This window comes from Aspergillus chevalieri, chromosome 5 (assembly GCF_016861735.1).
Source record: "Aspergillus chevalieri M1 DNA, chromosome 5, nearly complete sequence".
Lineage (NCBI taxonomy): Eukaryota > Fungi > Ascomycota > Eurotiomycetes > Eurotiales > Aspergillaceae > Aspergillus > Aspergillus chevalieri.
The window spans coordinates 2,408,525-2,426,909 of NC_057366.1; the positions used below are offsets into that span (position 1 = coordinate 2,408,525).

Here is an 18,385-nt window from a genome sequence, read left to right on the forward strand (position 1 = left end):
CGTAACAGCCGTAAGCTGCTAAAAGTCATAACGATATAATGTCCGTGCAGGACAGATCGAGGCATAAGCACATTCATCTTTTTTTTTTTGGCTTTTTAGTGGTGTGGTTGTGGTGTGATGATGATGTTGAAGGAAGGTCAGAGGTGTGGGAGAAGCCAATACGACCATCCGGCAGTCGAAGAAGTGCATAAAAACCGATACTCAAAAGCCTCCAGGGCATCTTGTGAAGATATGGCCCCGATCATCTCAAAGGAATGGTGTAGGAAGAAGAGCAAAGGTGAAGCAGGTCAACGTCTCCGTCGGGCAGCTTGGTCAAGACGCTGATCGAGTCCTTCAATTCTTGCACGATATTGTTTGACGATTTCTCTGATATTCGCAATTTTAGCAAATTCTGTTTCAAGGTCATCAATCGAAGTAAGGATCGAACGGGTGCGTGCGATTTCAGCGTCAGCGTTGCGGATGACATTTCCTGCGCGGTCGGTGCTATTTTGTAAGGAGAGTTGCATTTGTTCTTCCAACTATTCTCATGTTAGAGCTTAATGAAGCAAACATCATGGCGAATGTGCGGTGTACGTGTGCGAGGCGTGCAAAAGATGAAAAGCTCCACAAAACTGCCTACCCATCACCCCTTTTAATTCATATCCGGAGGCGGGCGTGGGAACGAGATTGGATGTGAAGTAATGATAGGAATCTTGAAAAGAAGGGAAAAAGAGGAACATACATAGTCGAGACGATTCCGGATCTGTTCCTGTAGACTATCCAACTGATGCGAAAGCGCTCTGAGATTCATCGGATCGAGCAGCAATCGACCATGACTGCTGGCCGCACTGGCAGCGCGCGAACTAGCGTTGCTGGTCCTTCCAGTCCCTCTGCCTCTGGTAACCCCACCGCCAGTATGACCACCCTGAAGTGCGAGCTGCTGTTGTTGTCGGAGGATTTGAATTTCGGAGGAGGTAAGACCAAGCGAGGTGTCGGGAATCGAGGCTGATACGGACATTTGGTCCCGGCAGAGACATGCTCCAACCGCGACGATAGTCTAGGAAGCGCTAATCGATCTCGATGTAAGAAAACAGGACGGGCATAGGTTCATGGTGGTGACCGGGAGGGAAAAAGAATGCGGGCACCGGAGACGTAGGATAGGGTGACAGAAAGCGCCGCGATTTGTAACTCAGACACCGGATGGGATCAGGTACAAAAACAGCCGCGGGGTCCAGGACGATTATAGTTCCTTATCACCTTCTATTGTCGAAACCAGCGGTGTCATTGGGAACAGAAAGGTAAAGCAGAGGCCGAGGTAGAAGGATTGACGGCCGGCGACTGTCGACAAGAGGGACCGTCGATATTGTCGGCGGTAAAAAAGAGTAATCACGGCGGTAGACTTCGTGAATCGTCAACTTACGCAGTGAGAGAGTAGATCAAAATTAGAAAGAGTCAGGTCCTGAGGGGACCGGGGGGAAAGTGTGAGAGAAAAGAAGAGAGGAGAGAGGGGCAAAAGAAATGAAGTTTTGGTGATCAGACCAGCTCCAAAATAGGATAGATTGATTGCGGAAGAATCAGACTAGGACAGAGAAATAATTGTCAGTTCACTTCAGTTTCCTGTTTGCTTCTCTTTTGCTCCGTTGATTCCGCCGTTGACGCTATATGTAGCTGTTGGATACATAACTGTGTAGTGATGATTATGATGACGAGGACATAAAAGCATACCCAGCTTCACTGAGATCAGTTCTTCTAGAAGCAGTATTCCAGCCAGTCGTTTTATGAAACAAATGGTCTTCACTCCGTGACCATATGTATTTCCAGTTCCTCCAAGTCCGGTCCATCGAGCTTGGATCCTCCGCGGGCCCCGACTTCGACCTGCATCCAACTTCCTAACCGCATAAGAAACTTCCACTCGACAACTCCCACTTAAGCCATATTCGCAATACGCCGTCGTCACATCCACGACGCTTCCAAATCCATAAACAGTCTTAGCACCCGCGCGTATATTGTCGTCACGCCGCTCAGACAGCAGAGCTGCAGGCGTCACAACCGCTATCCGATGAACCTAGCTAGCGCCAGAGGAGAAGCGCACTGCGATTTTACCTACCTGCAACTTTGTATTTAATCACCTGTGAGCAACCTCCAATCCAGTTCTCGTCGGTTCTAGTTAGCTGCAGGTGCTGCAAGAGCTCCCTTGCTACATCCGACCAGGTTCTGCGCGCGCGCCGCTCTCCCCTTCACCCCGGAGCTTTGCATAATTACTTCAGGAAGCTAACACGCTGCAACCTTTGACTACAGGTGACACAGTGATACCCGAACAAGAAAAACCGCCACAATGCCGAAAGAACGCTCCATGAATCCGGCTGCCGCGCAGCACAAACTCGACAAGCAAAAGTCAATGAAGAAGGGGAAAGCAGAGGCGCTGGCCCGCCGAAATGAGAAACTCGCCCGTCGCAACCCCGATCGTATCCAACGGCAGATTAATGAGCTGAAACAGATGCAAGAGTCCGGTCAGAAACTACGACCAAGGGAACAACAGATCTTAGAGGCACTGGAAAAGGACCTGCGCTCTGTGCAGAAGGCTCGCGAAGCTTTGGGTGATAAGGCACCTAAGTTTAATGAAAGAGGTGGTGACGGTCTAAGAGGGCAAGGCGACGGGGTACTCGGGAAGAGGAGAAGAGACGACCGTGATAATCGATTTGGACAAGAAAGTGACAGCAGTGAGACGGATGAGGAGGTACGAAGGATACCCATGCCACGGGATACTCCGCCACCGATTCCCAGACAGTACCAGAAGAGAGACGCAGGGCTTGCTGAGAGTGTGCGTGGGCCACATGCTCTTCCCAACAAGCCGCCTGTGACAGAATCCAAGACGGTCTACGAAGCTAAACCCGAGATCAAGGACTTGCGACGGGAAGCCATCAATAAATTCGTTCCGGCTGCTGTCAGGGTAAAACAGGAGTCTATTAGAGGCCAGGGGAAACTTTTGGAGCCGGAAGAAATGGATAGACTTGAAAAAGCAGGCTACCAGGCAGGTTCTGCAGAGGGACAGTCGACAGGTAATCCGGATTATGACGAGCAACGACGGAGGATCTTGGAAGAGGAAGAGAGGCGCTTCAATCAAGAACTTCTTTCAGTGCAAATAGAGGAGGTCGAAGACGAGGAAGCCTAAATTGAATGATGAAACCGGGATGGAGTATCGTAACTAATCCCTGTACGTCAATGAACAGAATTTGGATATACTCCAACATGGCTGCTCCTGAAGGCCTTTCATGATGACCATTCGGAAGCTGTGCCTTGATGCAAAAATATATCAAACCAAGATAGGATGCTGGATTGATTGCCACATATCATATCAGGACAGAAATCGTAAAACAAAAATGTATGTACATACACAGAGCCTCCCTTACACACGCCTGAACACCAATTATTTTGCAATTCAACACCGGAAATGACCGCAGGTGAAGGAAAGAAATGACAAAAGAGTGTGACGGAAAGGTGTAGCTTCGACTCAAGAAAGGCGAGACGAGTGTCAAGTAACCAAAAAGTTGTATGCAAGAAAAGCAAGCAAAAGGGTACTCCAAAATTAAATAATCAAATGGCATAGACGTCACTTCATAACAACAAAGGAAATCAAATGGTCGGTGATGTCTGTGTCCAAGCTCGAGTTTGCACAGGACTGTAATCAAAAATGCATGAGGCTTCCACGCCTTGCGTGGTCAATGCCACTCCTCAAGAAGCACTTTAACTCCACCGTAACTCCAGAATAGGAAGCAAAAAGCAAGAGAGGTATTAAGAAATGAGTCGAAAAATAAAAGAGGGACGTCAGTCGGAAGATAGTATGCCAAAATGCCCCTAGCAAAAGCGCCTGTACATGGCTTCCTTGGGGCCACGGAACGAATCGAAAAGGTAGGTTTTGGTCCATATTTTTGTCTGACAATATAAGGTATGGTCCCAGCCATTTGCCAGATAGGTTCAGACCCTTTTCACCTCAAGTTGCGGATGACCTTCTTTCCACGGTTCAAGAAGGGACTGGGCATTTCATCCCTCTCGGGATCCCACACTGCTGGTGGCTCGCGATCAGATGACTTGAGGGGATTAGAGCTCGAAGTACGCGAGTCACTTGCGCACCGCTTCACCTCATCGAGGGGTCGACCTCCGGCTCTGGCCTGTGCAAGCTCCACCAGGGTCCTGCCACCCATGTTGCGCTGCATCACAGCCTTGAACATCTCTTCCCCGCCACCGTTTGCCTTAGACGTGAGTTGTTTGGAACCAGTCTTGCGGGTGGGAGATCCGGCATCGGCGGCAAGGTTTGCAGAGGATGGAATCTTAGACAAGCGACGGTGAGGTGATTTGGGTCTTGCCTCATTCTGGCCATTATTACCCGATGCTTGAGGCAATCTAGATTGGTTGGCTGGGAAAAGCGAAGGCTGGCTGCTTAGTTTTTGCATGAAGGCCGCGGTGTTCTGCCGCAAAAGTGGCCGAGCAGGGGCCTTGAATGGGTCGGGTCTGACCTTGGGACGCGTCGGCGAAGGCAGGTCGGGAGTATCGTCCTCGTCGTCAGAGTATGTCAGAGCTGGTTCCCATTTAGGCTTGTGCCGTTCTGGGTCCGCGAAGATATTCTTGCCTGGACCATTATTCTGTGCGGCCGCACGACGTGGCGACAACGAAAGGGAAGCAATCGACATTGGAGAAGGCTCGGCCATTTGTATGTCGATAGGGGAGTCAATCACGGTCTTGGAACGGCACAGCGGAGTACGGGTCTCCTTCTTGATTGCCTTGTTCCCGTTTGCCGAAGGCGACTCCAGGGACAGGTGACTGATGTCAGTATTCGAAGGTTCCTGATCATCCCCAGAGGATTGCGATGTGTGGCTGGACTGGAATCCGCTGTCGTTATGGGCATTGCTGTTTCTCTTGTGCTTCTCCAGTTCCATACCAACTCTCTCGTGAACCTCGAAGTCGAACCTCCTTCGCAATTTTTCGAGTTCGTTCTGCACTTGACGGTCAATTTCTAGTCTAGCTTTCACTTCCCATTCTCTGCGAACAGTGCTTTCGATCTCTGCTTTCATTTGTTGTTTTTCCTTTTCGATCTTGAGGACGTTCTGCTCCATGTCCCTGACTTTGTGCAAAGCGACCTCCTCACGCTTTCGCAGCGTTCTGCCGATGTCGACAACCTCTTTCTCTTTTCGGACCAAGCGAATAATAGGGAGATTGATCAAGGCAGCGGTATCGGGTCGGTTGTCGGGGTTGACGCGCAGGCAACTCGCGATGACGTTTCTCAATTCGGGAGAATAGAACTCTGGTAGAGGGGGGAACTTCCCCTCCCGAATTTTTTGCACCAGCTGGATATGGGTCCTGGCATTGAATGGGGGTTCCTTCTGGCACAGCTCGTACATGATACAGCCAACTGCCCAGATGTCGGAACGAAGAGTATACTTCTCTGCAGCGCAGATCTCCGGGGACATGTAGAAGGGAGTTCCCACGTAGGTGGATGCGAAGTCGTGAGAGTGCATCAACTTGGATAAACCAAAGTCACCAAGCTTGACTGTGTTGTCATTACCCAGGAAGATGTTTTCGGGCTTCAAGTCGCGATGCAGAATGGTCATTTGTGCCTGTTTCCCCTTCAGACCGGAGGGCTTGGGGGCAGGACCAAGGACGTTTGACCCGATTTCCGGCGCGTCCGTACCATAGTGGCAGCGATATAGTGCTGTCACCAGCTGTGCCAGGATGCGCCAGACGAACTCCTCTTCCGCAAATTTGTTTGTCTTTTTCAGGTTCTTGATGACCATACTCAGGTCTCCGCCACCGCAATATTCCATGTACAGGTATAGGTCTTGGCTCGCTTTGAGATGTTCACGATGGTAGTAAGCGACGATGTTGGGGTGACGGAGGGAGCTCAAGATGTTGAATTCGGCCGTGAGCTGCTCTCGCTCCTTCTGGGACATTTTGATGTAGTTGATCTCTTTGCGACAGAGGATCTATAAAAGTTCATTAGTTGTTAGCTGTTATGAAACTCATTTAAGCATGGCCTATTATAACTCACCAAACCATCGTTCTTCCGCTTGACCTTTCGGATGATTCCAAAGGAACCACAACCTGAAGCCAGGGTCAGCGTCCAGAGGATTACGAAAAAGATCGCTCCAGTAGTTACCAATTCTCTCCAGCACCTCATACTTGTCTGCCTCAGCCAAAGCAATTGCCATGGTGGCAGTCGAAGAGTTGAACCACGGTGATTAAGGTCTCAAAAGGGGAATCGAAGGAAAAGACAACAGGCGTTTCAGTTATTTGAAGAAGAGACTAGTTCATTGACGGAATAGAGGGTTGCCAAAGCTACTAAAGTACCTGTTTGGTTAGTATACAACGAGAGAGTGGTGTCAGAAACATGCAGCGCAGATGCAGAGAGAAAGAAGAGTTCAAGTAACGTCTCCATGCAACGGGATGTTTGGCTGCACCTCGTTGCCCAGCAACGGCGTGCGTCAGTCAGCCCTTGCTGATTGCAGCAGGCGGTGTAAATTCAGGCGGTGAGGCATGATGCTGATAGTAATGTTATTATCTCTTGCTGTGTGCGATCAGTTGATTAAACATTCTATTCCCGATATCAATGTGATGAGTATATATAGACACGGTGTATAATGCATAATCTCCTCCTTGGTAGCAATTGATACCTCGATCTTATGGTATACCCCTGTTCTCGTTCTGGTGGCAATACAACGGCTGCCCCACGTGATTCTTATCGATAAGATGATCGCATTTTCTCATCCCGCCCTCGCCGCCGCGAGGTTCGAGAGCATATCACTGGCATTGGCTTCTTCGAGGTATACACGACAAGACAGAGTTACGACGGCTTCGCCATGGCGGAGAACGAACCGACTGTACTTCGCAAGGATCAATTAGAAATCAGCCTGCACAATGAGAAGAAATTGATCAAGGAGGGAACGATCAAGGATGACAACCCACTAGATCTCAGTCGACCATTCGAGGAATTATGCAATGCTTGTCGACAGGGTGACTTGAAAGTTTGCCAGGAGAAGATAACTGAAGGTGTCAATGTCAATGCCCGCGACTCTTACGACTATACTCCGTTGATCTTGGTACGTTCGGTGCTCCCCTTGCGTGGTTGACTGGCGGCAATGCGTCTGGTTGCGGATGCATGGGTAACTTCACGAGGATTCAAACTTACATGGTGCTGCTAAATAGGCCAGTCTTTGTGGGCATTTTGAAGTGGTGCGACTTCTGCTCGAGTCGGGTGCGTTGTGTGAGCGAGATACATTCCAGGGAGAAAGGTTCGCGGTCTCTCTTCCCTCTCTTCCTTTTGGGCTTTTCAATACGACATTAGCTAACATATATATCCTCCTAGATGTCTATACAACGCTTTAAATGACCGTATACGGAACTTGTTGCTCGAATACGATTATTCCAAGTCGACCGACCCGATTCAACCGCTCGCTGCGCATATCTCTTCACTTCTTGTCCGTGACCAACCTGTTACCTCGGATATTATCGTCACTGTGGATGATGAGTCCCTTCACCTACATAAGTTCATACTGTCGGCACGGTCTCCTTATTTCCGACAAAAACTGGCCGCTGCTCCTGATAGTACAACATGGCTACTTCCCAGTCACATCCCACCACAAGCATTTGTGGCGGCAATAAAATATCTATATTTTGGAGAAGCTCCTCGTGAATTGCGGAGTGGTCCAGGAACAGGGTTTACCGAGTCGGAGGTCTTTGTGGGAATCGATAAGATTGCGAAACACCTTGAAATCCAGAGTCTCCTAGACAGCATGCTCGATAGTGGAGACCGGCGGATGGCTAGACAGCGGAGAACTATTGAGATTTCTCGAGGCCGGGATCAGCTGGAGGAATGGTTCCGAGAGAACGTTCTTCGCAATCGTATTGTGATGGAAACATCCAAAGTAGACCAGGTCAAATGGGACCGCAGCAATGCGGTTTTCGCGGACGTCTTACTTAGGGCTGATGAAGTTCCGGAGGAGCCGGAGGAAGATACCAACGACGCTGAGTCGCAGACTTATACAAAAGATGACAAGGTCCAGATATCGACTTTGTTCCCTTGTCATCGAGCGGTGCTTCTGCGATCCGAGTTCTTCCATGCCATGTTCTCTTCTAGCTTCCGTGAGGCGCATGTTTCGAATCATCTCAAAATAATTGATGTGGACTGTTCTCCGGAAGTCCTCGAGATTGTCCTAGCCTTTCTTTATACAGAAAGAGCTGATTTCTCGCTCGACGTTGCTGTCGATGTTTTATTTGCAGCTGATATGTTATTCATTGAGAAGTTGAAGACGAAGGCTGCGGTTGTGATCAGTACCCTTGGAAGCGGCAACATGTCACAGGCAGAGGCTGCAAGGACACGAGGAGGAGCGGAAGAGGATGAACTTGATATCTACTCCATCGTTCGCGCTGCTTGGTTGACCCGGGTCCAACGCCTGGAAGAATTCGCGGCTCGATATCTGGCATATCGGCTGGAAGCCCACATCGACACTCCTGAGTTTGCGGAATTGATTGAAGAATCGGCCTTCAGGGTTAAAGGAAGACAGGAGACCGATACCATTGAAATGTTGGATGACATCCGCTTTTACCTTGGAGAGCGTTTCCGTTTGAGATTCGACGATGCTGGTGTTCAGGAAATGATGGAAAGAGAGGTACAATCAAAGGACACTGAAACCGATAATACTGAGGACGTTAGCAAGATCACGGATGGTGTTAAAACGCTTGAAATCCCAAAGACTGCAGAGAAGGGAGCAGATGTTGCTCAAGTTGCATCACAGAAACGACCTCAAGAAGGGCAAGATGCCCCAGTGTTTGAGACCTTGGACGGCGAAGTTACGAACGATGAATTCTCCAAGGATGCAATTAACTACCAGATCCTCATGGACAAATTGGATCAGTTGCTCGAGAACCTCAACTTGGAGGCGTGATTGAGGCAGCTTCGACCATATATATATAAATCCGGCGAGACGTACGATTGCACTACTTTTGGATATATACAGTGACTAGAATCAGGAAGGATAGAATGGAGTATGAAAAACAACCAGTATATATACACGAGCTCAGTGAATAGCATGGCATACCACATCATATTTTGGTATTTTCATATTGACATTTTTGCTTTGATTTGTAGAACACGAAGACCAGACGAGCGTGTACGTATCTTCTTGCAGCCAGACGATGCTGCCGGTTGTTTTCCACTACTTCTACTTATGGTATACCAACGCATAGGGTCCAGTTGTCTTGTGAATGACCAGATTATATGAACCCATACGCTGCCAACTCTTTCTCAACTTACTATCTAGAACAAGCCTCGACTCTATCTACATACTAAAAATCTTTGACATTCAGAATGCTAGCAAAGTTCTCCCATTCCAAATAACTGCCATCCATAGGCATGCAAACATGGGCATCATTCAGACGTGATCTCACGTGGCCAATTTGTTTGTCAGCTGAGTACAACCTCCTCAGCAGAAGCAATGTCCCTCTGACCCTTGCCATTAATTCCATGACTCAAAGGTCATCTGCTGTTACAGAAATGCTCAGCCTCAGTCGATGTGCACTAGGACAAACACAAAATACCCAATCCGAGTCTTTTCAGCTGATACGCAGCGGGATGTGTTATGTTACGATGTACGGCATAAAAGAGTACCCCGTACAACCACTCGGTCAGTTAGACCATAAATACGGACAGTACGATAACTAGTTCACGCGCCCTCGAAGTTTGGATTACGGTTGCTGCTACTATCGGCGGGCGATAGCGATAGCGACGGCGACGGCGATGATGATGGTCGATGGTGCTAGTGTTGGTTACAAGGAATCAACACCGTACAGCCGTATATGCCTCGTCTTCTCACATACACTTCCAACGCCCTGATCCGACGGGATATCATCATACCCAGCCTGACAGGCGAGCCGCAGCGGTAAGACCAGCCAGTTGTCAGTGCTGTCCACGAGTTTTGGGGAATACATGGACGGAATGATGCATGCCACGCCACTTTGAGTCTGTGCACAGGCTCTCTCCAGGGTCGCAGGGGGGCCGGGAATTCCTCGTCATCGCCGGCGGTTACTCCCGCTGGTACATTCTTGGGCACATGGAAACAAGATTGGAGAAACCCAAAAGCAAGAGTACGGAGTAGAAAGAGAAAGGGAGGTCGAAATGGGAATTCTATTAATCGAGAAAGGGGAAAGATGGTTTGTTCGAACTTTGAAAGCCTCATGTTACTATGGGGGCCAAAGTTTCATTCATCTCCGACACGCGACACGGAGCTAGCCATAGATTGGGCTGGATGGCTTGAAAGAGATGCAACTTATCCCAGAAGGAAGATCATCTCCGGTGTGCAGGTATAGTAAGCCTCTATTATTATTAAAACGAAGGATGGGTAGGGATGTGCGACATGTCTGTTCGGTGTACTCCGTGGGCTAAAGGATGCTGCTCCATACATCAGGTACGGTGTGACTCTTTGAATATGCCTCGCAGCCAGCCAATACGGCGTATATGTACATTGACTGGCACTGAGTTTGAGGCAGCGCAGGAAGGGAGAAAAGAAAAAAAAAAAGGATTGTGATCCATGGCCAGTCACGGCGACTGAAATCGGAATATTACTACTCCGTACTTGCACAAGTACTACTGCTGCAACAACCGATCACAAGGAAGAGCCGGCCCTGCAATTGCGTACATACATACATCGGCACTGCGCGATGAAAGAGGATGATCTGATCTCCAGAGGCTGATTCGAGGCCTGTAACTGGTTTCTGACCACAGGACCTCGTCGGGCAATTCCGTCGCGGATCTTCGTGGGAAGCGCATGGCTGGTGATTTCGGGGGTTTTGCGTACCAATCATGTTGTACTCGTGCGGAAACGACGTTGGGCGACGACGCTTGATAGCTAAAAGGCGCGAAGTTTATATTCGTTGCCACAGGATTATCACCGTATATTATTATTATCCGCGTGTCCAAAATTTCTATGGGTTGTTATCGAGCGGAATACAAGCTGCGGATCGGCAACACCGGCGCCAGTGCGGAGATGTCATATTGATTGGTGCGATAATCTACGATGGATGCTCTTCCTGCGCAGCCTGGATGTATGTGCATGCCGATGTCCCAGTTCGGTGAATTTGTATGACTTCACCGGCTAAAACTCTACCGGTTTCAACCCGGCATATTCTCTTTGAGATGTTTTTTTCCTACACTCAACGGAGTACAGGAGGCTGTCAACTCCGCATGGAGATAGCAACAATAATCTCTCATGGTGGGCCGGTGACATTAACAGTGGGGAAAGAGGAGGACACGAGGCAAAGGCTCCTTTGAAGGTACCGTTTCACAAGACTGATTTCCCTCTGCCTCAGTACCTGATGTGCTTCCTTTGTGATACCGAAGCGTGGCCAGAATCAAAAGCTAGTCATTCATCTGCCGCAGTCGTTCACCAAGACACAGGAACTCACTAGATGGCGAAATGATAAGGGCCATTCTAATTAGTTAACTGTTTATGCTTACTATAAAGACCCGGTCTCGCCCGTCCCCCATGCGAACGTCCCTAGGACTCCACGCCAACAGGGATTATTATTCATTTTCGCCATACTGGTGACACAAGACCGATGCGGACGAGGGGAAACCTCTCTGTCGGGATGGGCTTTACTCTTTGTGCAGTAGTCGCGGAGCATGGTTGTGTTGCGGTATTTCCTGATCCTGGCTATACCCAGAGCAGTATATTTTCCTTGGCTGCGTGCATACAATACTTGTACACAGACATACAAAAACCAGGAGCGTGGGTTAACCTGCAAGAGGCCAGAAACTGAATCCCATCCGTCCGTCTGCCGTCGCCATGTCCTGTCATGGTTGTATTGGAGGCGAGACGAAAGACGCATTACGTCTTGTTACGATCTCGTCTTATGATTGATTACATAGTGGCCTTGGGTATTCATACCTACTCCGTACATGCTTACATACTTGCACGCATATGCATCCTGTAAACAGGGTTGTCCGTCTGTAATGTATCCATCGGATCTGTCATTTACGGACGAAGAGCTCTGACCAACTCCAACGGTCAGACGCAAGGGCCTGCCGAGGAGATGCACGGGAGTATACGAGAGATGTCGATTGGAAGGATGTAGCACGGCATTGGCTGTTTTTTGGAGATCGGACGGATGGGAATGGTTATGATTGATCTCTGCATGGGGACAGAGCATTGTCTACAAGTATACATATGTATCCTGTGTGACTATATTGTCTATTTGCATGAGATTATGGTGCGGAAATATACATCTCGATATATCAGGCGTGCCATGACAACACTCTACATCCATACTGTCTGTTCTCATGGCGTCGCCTTAATTCTCCGTAGTATACCGTTTCCATAGATCATCTACAGACATCTACCGGCATAGGATGATATCACTTTCTTCAAAACCATCACATCACATGAGACGAAGCATTACTCTGCGTCCTACGTAGGCGTACACAGCCTGTACGGAGCACTCGTATACAGAAAAAGAAACACCACGGCAAAACCATATTCAGTTATTGCGCCGCCCAAGAAAAGAAAAAAGCACTCTGAAACAACACATCCTGCACATATCTTATCACATTACGAAGAGCAGAACAGAAGGAAGCAAATGACGATGACAATAGCTATTAAACCGCACCCTGCTTGCGTAGTCTTATGCTCTGCATGTGGCAATGATGACTGAGGCTGCCGCTGCCGCTGCCACTGCGGCGCTTCCCTTATGATGTAGTGTATACTGGCTATTTTGATGCTGATTGACGGATTGGTACGGTCAAGCCCTGAGGGATTTGTTGTGGATTACAGTAGGATCTACCACAAGTGCTCTGATATACTGTGTTATGTGCCTGTGCTGTACTCGTGCGCACGCCTCATGTTGGCAACTGCTATCCGACTGTGGTTAGGACAGTTAAAACATCGGAGGATGATCGGGTAAAGTCGAGAGTTGAGAGGTTCTCGGCAACAGACCGAGAAGTAACCACAGACACAGACATAGCATAGCATACGACGTTACAGAGTTGTAACAAGTCTTGTAAACTTTGCACACCGCAAGCCGATCATCGACAACCAATAGGAAAATCTCGAATATTTCTTTTTCTGTGTCTTGGCGGGACCTGAAACTATATTCGGAGATTTTGATGCAGTCTATCCTGCATTTAGCTAGACTGGTACGAAACGCGTATGTAACAACAGTACCGTACTGTAAACAATAAAGTTCGCCCTAAAAAGACCCTCCCGCCATTGTCGATCCTCCATGCACGGCACCGGGTCGTTTGGCCTTCTCATTGCAGTAAGCTTGACCGGCCTCCCGAGTCCATCTGTAGATACGTAATCCTTCGCCTTTGCTTTGCTCCCCTGGCCCCTCCTTTCACCTGGCAAATCCTCTAAGCCTATCTCAGTAAGATCCCGAACCTGCCACGCTTGCGGATCTGCGGATTTGTCGGCCTGAGGCTGTAGACTTTACCGTTTTCGGTAGTCGTTACGATCTCAGGATCTACGGGGTTGTGGATTGTTTACAGGGTGTCGGTTACGGTTTCGTAACGTGACAGTCGAATAAAGTGCCAGAATAGGGATAGGGTTTGTATGCGATTCTGTATATAGTAAAGTTAAATGATGATTTGCCTTGGCAGGGTCTACACTTGGCGTGGACGTGGCTACTTGGCCTTTTTACCGGCCAGTAAGCTGGAAGCTATGGCCAGAAGACTATTGCTGATTTCCGATCCGCTATCGTACTGGCTGGAACTGGCCATTTGATAATACAGTTCTCTACGACAATGTACAGTGCCGTTCTTCATTTCCATGTAAACCAAAACATCGACAAAAGAGGCGCAGGCAGGTCTGACCGCGTTCGCTTCTACCGATGTTAGATTCTATTCGTTATCGAACATATCCATCGAGAAATTAAAGCTCCGTGTACTCCTATACCGCTGTCTTTCCGCTGAGAGCATGCGCAATCTCTCTTGCTCCTGTAGGCAGGCGCCACACATACGATTTCAACAAGCCACCACAGAATGACTTGAAGATCTTTGTGCTCTGCTCCTCGGATAGCCCTGCTTGTCTGATCTCAGGGTCGGGGTACTTCAGAGGGAAGCACGCATTTGGATGCGACCCCTAGTGTAAAACTCATGCCCGCACATTGTAAACTCTCCAAGAAGTGCCAACATGCGGGGCAAGACAATTTTGATGCGCCAATTCAACTGACTGCCGGTGAATTACTTGAAGGGCCACCGCGCATTCGCAATGAACTGGTGCTGTCACACGTTTCCCGAAACGATTTGGTAGAGAGAATCCCGGCCTCTGGTTTTCCTCTGTAATTCTACCCAAGAGGAATCTCACACCGTGCTGCGCGAGAACCTTCTGGCTGAAATTTTGTCAGTCTTCTGCTGCTGCGGGGAGATCAATGGGTCGAGATATGTTACGCAACGATTGGACGTGGAACTTCATCCTACCCAAGTACTTACGCGAATGTGGGGAGTATGCATGCATGAGTGGTAGTGTGTATATAGTCCTCGAGATGCAAGATATGTTCTTGATGAATTTCTCAAGGGAGCGAAAGCCCGGAAAAGTTTGGTGACAGAATATGACGATGATCGGGTTAGGGCACTCACTTTGGAGAGGCCTTGAACAGTTGGTACTGCCAGTTCTCGATCTTCAATAATTCTTTTACTGTAAAGTAAATGTAGCTATCGTCAAAAGCAACCACGATCCAGTTAAGCACACAGCAAATGATTTGCAAACGTTTGACGACCTCATTGCCTTCCGTGTCATCTGACAAGCTCTCAACATGTTCTATAAAAGCGCCTACACGAGTAGTTTCACCGCAAGGCTCCTCCAGTCTCTGGCGGAAATTCTGCCGTGTAAACGCATGGATGGCAACCCTAAACGAATTGACCTTTTCATGCAGAAATTCCGGAAACAAGCTTTCATCCACTAATATAGGTTCTGCATTCATCTCTTTGTTACCCTTCCGTTTTACTGATTGTCCCATGCTGGCAAGTCACTTTCCTTGCTATTGTATCAAGGATACGAGGGAGACCCTTCTGACTGGAGTCCACTGCTTGTGATGCAATGGTTGGTCGTTTGACTCCACTTCATTCAGCAAGGCGATGAGCTATTCTACATCCCTGGCTGTATTCATTCTCAAAAATTCGTAAACAGGAGAAACAACTTTAGACAGTGAAAAACCGCCACATGATGAATGAATGCCATCACTACAAGGCATTCATAATTGATACCTCAGGCGATAAATAACGTGTCAGTTTCCAGAAAGCAACATCGAAACAGGTATGGTAGAACCGAATCCATACTTTGGTTCAACCAACCCCAAACCTGACACAGTGGTCTCAACGAAATTGCTCGAAACCAGCTCGCATGACCAGTATCCCAAACAAGCGAGAACATAGGCTCCGACTTCCTATTCTGACCAGGAACCTCCGCTGAATAATCTATGCAACCAGTGGAACAAGTGGATTTAGGACAAGCCTACCAGAAGCGCACGATTGAACATTGTTTGTCCCGCACCTGAAAAATGGTCGAGAACTGTCTGTCAGTGAAAGGGCTCAATCGTGGTTCTGGGTGGGTCAGATTGACAGCGGGAAGAGTAGCGTGGTGCTCTAGAATAGATAATATCCTCGGTACAGTATCGAGGTTCTATTATGGGTTATATAACGATGTTCGTTTTTATCCTTTACAGCAAAGTATGTACTCGAGTGCACAGACGAGACCTTTGCGCCGCGTTAATTTTACCAACAGCGACTCTGTCAGTACAAAGGAGCAGAGATCCCGAGTTGATATCGGTTACGGACAAGAACCGAGACTGATTCGATCCGACTCGGTCGGGTCCCATCGGCTCAGTCAGCAGGAATTTTTGATTATTAGGGAAATCGTTAACGAAGCTGCCACAACGCGTACATTGCTTCGCTTAGAGAACTATTCCTCGCCATGTATCAATATCTCAGTTACTTTTTTTTTTTTTTTTCTGTAACTCCTTTTCAAGATCTTGGCCTTTCGCAGAGAGAAGAAAAAAAAAAAAAAGGAGGAGGATCATGGATCAGCCCAATAATGCACGGATCTGTACGTATGTATCGCTAAGAGACAATCCTCAGACACCCTGTCCTATGCTCATCCCTACAATACGGTATTTCGCTGTAATGCATCGGCTTGAATGCCAAACTCGGGAAGGCCCGAACGACCGGCTGCAGGCGGGTCGCAAAAGCCCACTTCTGCCACGTGAAATAACAGGGATGCAGAAATATCATTGGCTGTGCAAGCGGCTCTTGGCGTCCGTTCTGAGTTCGACGCCCGCGCCAGCAGTTCCCTACTATTCCTAATGAGGTAAGTATCCTGGTTGACAGGGTTGTTGATTGATTGATACAGATGGTGCACTAATGTAGACAATAATGGTGATGCCTTGGGATCCTACATAGTGTTATGGATATCAGATTATTATGGGGTGGGTGTATTGTCGACTTCCGTCGGAAACAGGCCATTGCCGATGATATTTCCGAAATGCTGACACTAGGAGCACTGTGTGCGAAGCGCTAAAAGTAGGAAGGAGAATGTATGCGTACTCGTACACTCCAACAGGGAAATCCCTTGTTCTTTCAGCAGTACACTGTTCACATTGCAAACAGCCACACTTGCTTTTACTACCTGCCCAGCCGCGGATGATGAAGATCAGCGCCTTGACCAGTCAACGTGGCGGTCTGGCTTGAAGTACCCGCGCTACGCTATGCTATGTAGACATACCCTGTGCCGCCCAAAGAAGGCAAACCAACAGGTTGCAGAGCCATCTGTACGCAAAACGAGATCTTCGACCCTTAACTAGTCCAAGTACAGTACAGACAATCAGATCGTGGTAGATAACTAAACGGTGCAATCTGGTGTATATCAAAGTTAAAGCAGAAGGCCCAGAGAAAAAGTTTATTCCCCTTAGCGGTGAAGTTCGAAGGGTAAAGACTTTCCGTGACATACGTCAGTTGGCTCTGAGGCGAAGCTTGGCTGGTCCACTTTTCTAGATGTACTCGGGCGAGTACTGCACTCCCAGTGCGAACAGAGTAGAGAGGAGCAACTCCAACTGAGTCGTGACGGCATTGGTCATGCCATGCCAAACTCTAAGAGATTGTCTTTTGTGCCGTGTCTTGTCAGAAACAAGGTTGGGGCAAGAGTAAAGTTTGCTGCTCTGAGGGATATACTGGCACTGTGTATTGGAGAAGGACCATGAATTCGACTGTTTCATGTTCAAAGTATGTCAGTCGTCTGTAACCTGTCTGTATGCCCAAAAAGTATGTATCCGTTATGCACTTGGGTGTTCACCAGTCACGATGCCTCCTGTCCTTCCGAATACCACTAGCTGGGACTAGACATGTCCCGAGACATATCTCGGAATCATCAACTAAGCCACGGAACCCGACGATGAAATCTTGAGTCAGTTTAATGACACAAGTTCGTGAAATTAAGAATCAAAACAAACAGTCGCAGCAGGCTGAGCCCAGCTCCTCTCAATCAATACGGAATACACCTGTTCCGATTATCCATCCTGGCTGCCTTGCCTGCCTGCTGTCTGTGTACTATAGTAAGCATAATCGCCGATGCAGGAAAAGTTAGTGTCACAGCCGTATTTGGTGTTAATGTCTCCTGCATATACGGCACATCCCGTAGTAAAACATACTACCAGTATGGCCTGTCAGGAGAGACAGAAAAAGAAACAAGGAAACTAAAAACAAACAATGTGATCATCTGCCGCCAATAGTCTCAACAGCCATTTTTGTTATCACCAACTTCAGTTGTACAAATGACAAAGCAAGCATAGTGTTATGTCATGACAGACTTCGGCAATTAGGCTGAAATACCAGTGCCGGCTAAAGCACTGGCCAATGATGCTCAGCCTCGGCTCGGCTGATGTCCGCAAAGGGAAAGCTCCAAGAGCAATAGAGTTTCAGTTCGTAAGCTGGAGACGTTGGAAAGCGTTGGCGGATCCCGCACATCATTTGCGCCCGTGTTATCAATAGTCTTATCGATACACCCCTCTATGTACAACTATGTATAGCAGGGTGTGCACTATTATTCAGCCTATGTGCATAGTCGCCGCAATATTTTATCTCCGACCGCCCTATAATTGGCCCACCAAGTGTTAGTCTGCTCATCCGAAGTTTTCCCAGTTATGACAAGGAAAAGGAGGTACACTACAGAGAGTAATTTTGCACTCGAGGGAAGGGGGTTGAAAGGATCTGATCGTGATCTTCGCAGTTAAGTTGCTAGTTTACACGGGTCAGATTGCAAATCTTCTTACATGTAAGAGCAGGACTCTCACGGGTGTAACTCAAGTCATCGCTCAAAAAGGAAATGTCCTCGGTGGTAGGACACGATCGTCTGTCACCCGTTGTATTCAGGAACAG

General features: G+C 48.2%; 5 protein-coding genes across 5 annotated transcripts; 2 read left to right on the top strand and 3 right to left on the bottom strand.

The window, feature by feature from the left end:
* Nucleotides 1–287: 287 nt before the first annotated feature.
* On the bottom strand, nucleotides 288–997 carry ACHE_50854A (uncharacterized protein; the record flags this gene model as incomplete). The annotated part of the gene is made up of 2 exons (XM_043280616.1): nucleotides 288–518; nucleotides 722–997. 2 exons carry the CDS (start codon nucleotides 995–997, stop codon nucleotides 288–290), a joined length of 507 nt encoding a protein of 168 aa, XP_043138178.1.
* Nucleotides 998–2,314: 1,317 nt separating this feature from the next.
* On the top strand, nucleotides 2,315–3,151 carry ACHE_50855S (WW domain binding protein 11; the record flags this gene model as incomplete). The annotated part of the gene is made up of 1 exon (XM_043280617.1): nucleotides 2,315–3,151. The coding sequence occupies one exon, from the start codon at nucleotides 2,315–2,317 to the stop codon at nucleotides 3,149–3,151; it is 837 nt and encodes a 278-aa protein (XP_043138179.1).
* Nucleotides 3,152–3,965: 814 nt separating this feature from the next.
* nimA (serine/threonine protein kinase nimA) lies at nucleotides 3,966–6,182 on the bottom strand (the record flags this gene model as incomplete). Its single annotated transcript, XM_043280618.1, has 3 exons — nucleotides 3,966–5,957; nucleotides 6,023–6,075; nucleotides 6,131–6,182. The coding sequence occupies 3 exons, from the start codon at nucleotides 6,180–6,182 to the stop codon at nucleotides 3,966–3,968; spliced, it is 2,097 nt and encodes a 698-aa protein (XP_043138180.1).
* Nucleotides 6,183–6,830: 648 nt separating this feature from the next.
* ACHE_50857S (ankyrin repeat and BTB/POZ domain protein) lies at nucleotides 6,831–8,915 on the top strand (the record flags this gene model as incomplete). The annotated part of the gene is made up of 3 exons (XM_043280620.1): nucleotides 6,831–7,070; nucleotides 7,177–7,262; nucleotides 7,337–8,915. The coding sequence occupies 3 exons, from the start codon at nucleotides 6,831–6,833 to the stop codon at nucleotides 8,913–8,915; spliced, it is 1,905 nt and encodes a 634-aa protein (XP_043138181.1).
* Nucleotides 8,916–14,592: 5,677 nt separating this feature from the next.
* Nucleotides 14,593–14,976, bottom strand: ACHE_50858A (uncharacterized protein; the record flags this gene model as incomplete). Its single annotated transcript, XM_043280621.1, has 1 exon — nucleotides 14,593–14,976. The coding sequence occupies one exon, from the start codon at nucleotides 14,974–14,976 to the stop codon at nucleotides 14,593–14,595; it is 384 nt and encodes a 127-aa protein (XP_043138182.1).
* Nucleotides 14,977–18,385: the final 3,409 nt, after the last annotated feature.